Below are 5,743 nucleotides of genomic sequence, written 5' to 3'. Positions count from 1 at the left end.
TCGGCACAAGATTAATGACTTAGGAAAATAAATCTTGAGATACTAATGTAACTAGCAAGTGGAAGACAAAAGGAAATATATTATTTGAATTAAATCGATTGAATTTGGTAGGCATCGCGTCATCTACTTAAAGTTCTCGGCTTGACTTTGTTTTAATCCTTTGGAGTTAAGGATTTTAGGGAGAAGCATCTATATATATATATATATATAAAGCTGGGACTATAAGAGGTGATGTGGCATCACCATTTCTTATCTTTGTATATTCTCTATTATCTAATAAATAGAGAAATTTTCTTTCAGATTTGTCTTTTCATCTTCTCATAATTAATTTGACTGTTATTACACAATCAATATGTAACAGTTTATCAAAAGACTCACTATCTTCTCTAATTGAAACCTTCTTGATCATAAATTAAACAATAATTTATAAATATTTTTAATCACTCTTCTCCTCTGCCTCACCTTAATTTATAAATAGTAACAAAAAATATGATATCCCACGTAAACATAAACACAACATAAAAGAACAAAAAATAGCAATGGCTCTAAAACATGTGTTTTTCATTTTGGCCCTCACTTGCCTGATCATGGCAAATATTGCAAATGCAACCAGTAGGAATGATCGCCTCAACAACAATATGAAACCATGCTACGATCTTGCAACAAGACTTGAAGCTAGCGAAGGCCTAATGGAGTGCTGGAACACGTTAATGGAGCTGAAATCATGCTCAAATGAGATTGTTAAATTCTTCCTTAATAGCTAGGCTGATATTGGCCCTGACTGTTGCCGCACTATTGATATTATCTCCCGTAATTGCTGGCCTGCAATGCTCACCTCTCTCGGATTCATTGCCGAAGAAGGGAACATACTGAGAGGTTACTGTGATGCATTTTCTACTCCTTCTCCAGGTGGCCTCGCGGTGATATATCAGCCTCAGATTTCCAAGGTTTTGGCTTAGACAAGGTGCATCTATGGCGCTTCTATTTCCGTCGTATTAATTTAGCTTATGCAATTTTAAATAATTAAAAAAGTCTTTTTGGTTTTAGCTTTACTTTATTTTTTTCATGTTTTTTTTGGAAGTCTTGCCTCTTAATCGAATAGAATAAATCATTAAAAGTAGAATAAGGAAAAAAGGATAATACTAAATTCTTTTTTCAAAGCTATGCAAAACGCAGTTCTATTTCCTAGTTATTATATAAGGACGAGAAACCGAGAGAAAAGAGGCTGTGGAAGAGCAGCAACCACGAGTTTGAGAAGAGGCAACCGAAACATACAAAAGATAAATTTTAATTGGACTTAATTTTTATATTTATAAATAGACATAAATAGTGATAGATTGATTTCGAGTTGTCACTTCAAAATTGAAACGATCCATAACTAGATAATTGTTAAGCTTTCTATGCAAATCAAGATCGAGAAAAGGAAGTTGAACTGTGGTGGATTATGAAATCTTGGCAGCCTCAACCTCTTGAATTCTTGTATTAATTTACTTACCTTTAATTACAGGTAGAGTTACAATTACCTTAGAATATTATATTTGGCTTTCTTAAAAATTGATGGTCCCTGCGAGTTTGACCTCATTATTCTTAATCTATACTCCAATGAACTCGTGTGCTTGCGAGCACATTAAGATTCTTCCAACAATTTTGTTTAAACTAGAGTATGAGAAAAACAAGGAGTTTCTACCTTCGCACTTAGCTTATGGTGATATTTATCTAACGTCTTTTTTCATTGGCATTATATCAATTTTTAGCTTATTGTAATTTAGATCACTTTTTAGAAGCTAATTTATCTCACTTGAAAATGGATAGAGAGAGTACAAGCAAGAGAATAGATATAGAGTGTACTGAAAAAACAGAAATCATTTGTTGCGTTTCCATATACCGGCTACCCCGCAACATAGTTATAATTTACAATTTTAACATACATGCATGCCTATATTATACCTATATTTAGAGTTTAAACCAGGATTTTGTTAAACTTAGAATACGAGAAAAACAACAAGTTTCTACCTTCGCACTTAGCCTATGGTAAAATTCATCTAACATCTCTTTTCTTTGGCATTATACCACTTTTCTATCTCATAATAAGTTATATCACTTTTTTAGAAGTTAATTTATCTCACTTGAACTGGATGGAAAGGGTACAAATAATGGAGTATGGCAAGTGTGTGAAAAAACAGAAATCATTTACAACCTTTTCCATATTCCTGCTGCCCTGCAACCTAGTCATAATTTAATGTTTTCGCATACTTCCATGCGTATATTATACCTATTTGTAGAATTTGAACAAAGAGTTTTGTTTAAATTAGAGGATGAGAAAAACAAGAAGCTTTTATTTTCGCACCTAACATATGGTAATTATATTCATCTAGCATCTCTTTTCTTTCGCATTATGTTACTTTTTTAGCTTATAATAATTTATATCAGTTTTTTAAAAGTTAATTTATCTCACTTGAACTGGATAGAGAGAGTACAAACAAGAGAGTTTATCAAGTTTGGTTAAGGAAAGAAATCATTTGTAGCCCTTTCATATACCCGCTATCTTGTAACATAGTCATAATTTATAATTTTAGCATCATGCAAGCCCATATTAAACCTGTTTGTAGAGTTTGAACCAGGGTTTTGTTTAAATTAGAGTATAACAAACAAGAAGTTTCTACCTTTGCACTTAGCTTATAATAATATTCATCTAGCATCTCTTTTCTTTAACATTATATCACCATTGTAGCTTATCGTAATTTATCATAGTCCTAATTTATAATATATATATATATATATATATTTTCACTACACTCACTATACTTTCTTGTTAGTACTTTTTCTATCCAACTTAAGCGAGATAAATTAACTTCTACAAATAGGCATAACATAGGGATGCATGCATGCATGCTAAAACTATAAATTATTAGGGCAACATGTATATGAAATGACTGCAAATAATTTCTGTTTTTCGCCAAGCTTGTTATACTCTCTTGTTTATATTCTCTCCATCTGCATCAAGTGAAATAAATTAACTTCTAAAAAATTTTATGGTATGAGAAAAATAAAAAGTTTCTACCTTCGCACTTTGGTGAGAGAAAGCTAAAGTGGTGTACGATGTGGACAATTCAGTTGGCCAAACACACGCCACCTTTTGAAGAATAAAGGCAATTGCTCCGTCTTTATGTACATTAGTAAAGGCAATTTCATCTGCGCCCTATGTAAATTAGTACTATCTCAATCAATTATCTTTCTTGCCTCATCATCAAAGTGTTCTTGCGATCAAACTGTCTAAAAATTTCTCTTGGGCTAGGGCAAGCAAATTTTGCACAGAATTAGGTACAATCGAATAAGCTTGGTTAAGAAATTCATATGCTGCATCCGCATTCCACCAATCAGAAGCTTGCATGCAACTATAATCCACAAGTCCTTCTAGAGCTTAGCTGAGCTACCATTTTGGTTGACCTCATTTGTGATTCTTTCCAAAGATTCAAATCACTCGCGGAGACCACTCAATTCAATCATTAAAGATATCTCAATCAGTTTTGTCAACGAATTCGGAGAAAAAGGGAGAATCCACACTGGATTTGAAAAAGGAAATTAGAAGAAAGACAGAAAACAGGGAGGGCTGAGCGTAAGCAAGCAATGCTAACGGAAGAAAGACTGAAGTAGGCACCGCAGAAAAGAATAATATAAATTCAACAACAACAACAACAAAATATTAAAAAAAGAAAAAGAAAAAGAAAAACTGTAGACAAGAAAGTAATAAAAGTACATTACCTAAACACAGAGAGATTAAGTAATAAAGATATTGAAAAACAGGGAGATTTTGATCGTTTTTTCATGCTTATAATGAGATTTAGTTTATGTAATTAGTTCAACTAGGAAAATCAGTTTGTTTATTTTTCCATTTAAGATGTTAATTAAGTGTTAACCGTCTCAAATAGAATAAATGAATGGGCGGATTTTGGTCTTATTTTATGCATGTATATTGTATTATTGAATCAGTCAAAAACTTTCAACAACTCCTAATTATTAATTAATTGCATATATAAACAAATGTTGTCACGGTGATATTATCATCTTTAAATTTATTTATCCGGAGTCAAAATCATCTTGGTTTAAATAAATAGATCTTTCAGATTAGCTTTGTATCAATGCAATGACCAATTCAATTCAATCCAATTAACTACGTACAGGTTGCTTAGCTTATTATTGTAATATAAAATCAAGGCTTGTAAAGCACGCTTGCTGAAAAAATCAAGTGACATGAGCCTTTAAAAATCAATGTCAGAAGCGGTTTCATTATCCAGATTTACACAAAATCAAGCCCAAAAGCCATGGCCAAACTTCCCCAAGACATAGTTGCTGATATACTATCAAGGCTACCTGTGAAGTCTCTTTTACGGTTCAAGTGTGTATCCAAGCCATGGTTTTCATTAATCTCTGATTCTCAATTTGCCAAGACCCAACTCAAACAAGCAAAATCCGACTGCAGTGGTAACATTCGTAGAGTCTTACTCACGACGTCTCCACTTCAATCCATTGATTATGAAGCATTTGGATTTGGTGAAGGTAGTGACACTAATATCACAGCGCAGCTTGGTTATCCTGGGGAGAAAGTTCCTGAAGATGATGCTGATATTATAGGATCCTGTAATGGCTTGGTTTGTATAGATTTTGATTCCACCAACATGGTTCTGTGGAACCCGAGTACTCGTGTTTCCAGGGAATTGACAAGGCCTGCTCCTTTTCCTGAACAAGGTACTTTTTTTTATGGGTTAGGTTATGATACCTCTGGTGATGATTACAAAGTCATTAGAGGTTTCATTTCAACTATTGGAAATGGAAATGTTTCCAGGGAAACTAAAGTTCAGGTTTTTTCCCTGAAAAACAATTCCTGGAAAGAAATTCAGTACTTTCATGCAAGGATTGATATTTACGGATTAGGGGTTCTGTCAAATGGCAAGCTGCATTGGCTTGGAATACTGGAAAATGGTTCGAATAAGAATTATGCGATCGTATCATTCGATCTGACGGAAGAAAGATTCACAGAGGTTGCTTCCTTACTAGAGCATATCGACCAAACTACCTCGGTTGTAAATTTGCGGAATTGGGGAGACCGCATTGTTGTATTTAATGATCAAAGGGACGGTTCTTTTGAGGCATGGGAGATGAAAGAATCATCATGGACTAGATTGTTTAGCATCTCAAGAGACAAATTTCCAGAATACGAATATTATCCAACTCTAATAGGCTTCACAAAAGATGGCAAATTTTTGCTGGGTAGTGATGGAAGGGAATTAGTCTTTTACAGCACAAAAGAAGACACATTTAGATATTTTGAGATATATGATGAGTGACCTTGGTTTGGAGGTGTCATATATGAAGAAAGCTTAGTTTCACCAATTGTTGATGAAGCAAGCAAGTTCAAATAAGCAGATTCATGTGATTCTAATGTAATATGTTGCAGCTTCAATAATCAATTTCTTGTTTCTGATAAAATTATTTGTTTAAGAAGTGAATGAATTTGAATGTGGATTTTAAAATTCATTGAATCATTCAACTTGCAACACCTACTAACTACACAATTGCATATAAATAACCGCTGCCGCAGTGATGGGCATCTTTCCAATTTTTTACCCTGAGCCAAGTCATCTCAGTTTCAATAAATAAATCAGCATGTGCGAACTGCCTCTAATGGCTGACTTTTAAAACTTCAGTCCAGCTCAGTTTACGTGGCGATGCACTGACCAATTAA

The 5,743-nt window shown here is 33.6% G+C and overlaps 1 protein-coding gene across 1 annotated transcript; it reads left to right on the top strand.

The window, feature by feature from the left end:
• Positions 1–4,297: 4,297 nt before the first annotated feature.
• On the top strand, positions 4,298–5,543 carry LOC102629342 (F-box protein CPR1-like). Its single transcript, XM_006489808.4, has one exon. The coding sequence runs from the start codon at positions 4,323–4,325 to the stop codon at positions 5,343–5,345; it is 1,023 nt and encodes a 340-aa protein (XP_006489871.2). The 5' UTR covers positions 4,298–4,322; the 3' UTR covers positions 5,346–5,543.
• The last annotated feature ends 200 nt before the right edge of the window (positions 5,544–5,743 follow it).

Source organism: Citrus sinensis, chromosome 9, assembly GCF_022201045.2.
Source record: "Citrus sinensis cultivar Valencia sweet orange chromosome 9, DVS_A1.0, whole genome shotgun sequence".
Lineage (NCBI taxonomy): Eukaryota > Viridiplantae > Streptophyta > Magnoliopsida > Sapindales > Rutaceae > Citrus > Citrus sinensis.
The sequence above is the reverse complement of the archived record's forward strand: the minus strand, read 5'-3'. Positions and strand labels throughout refer to the sequence as shown.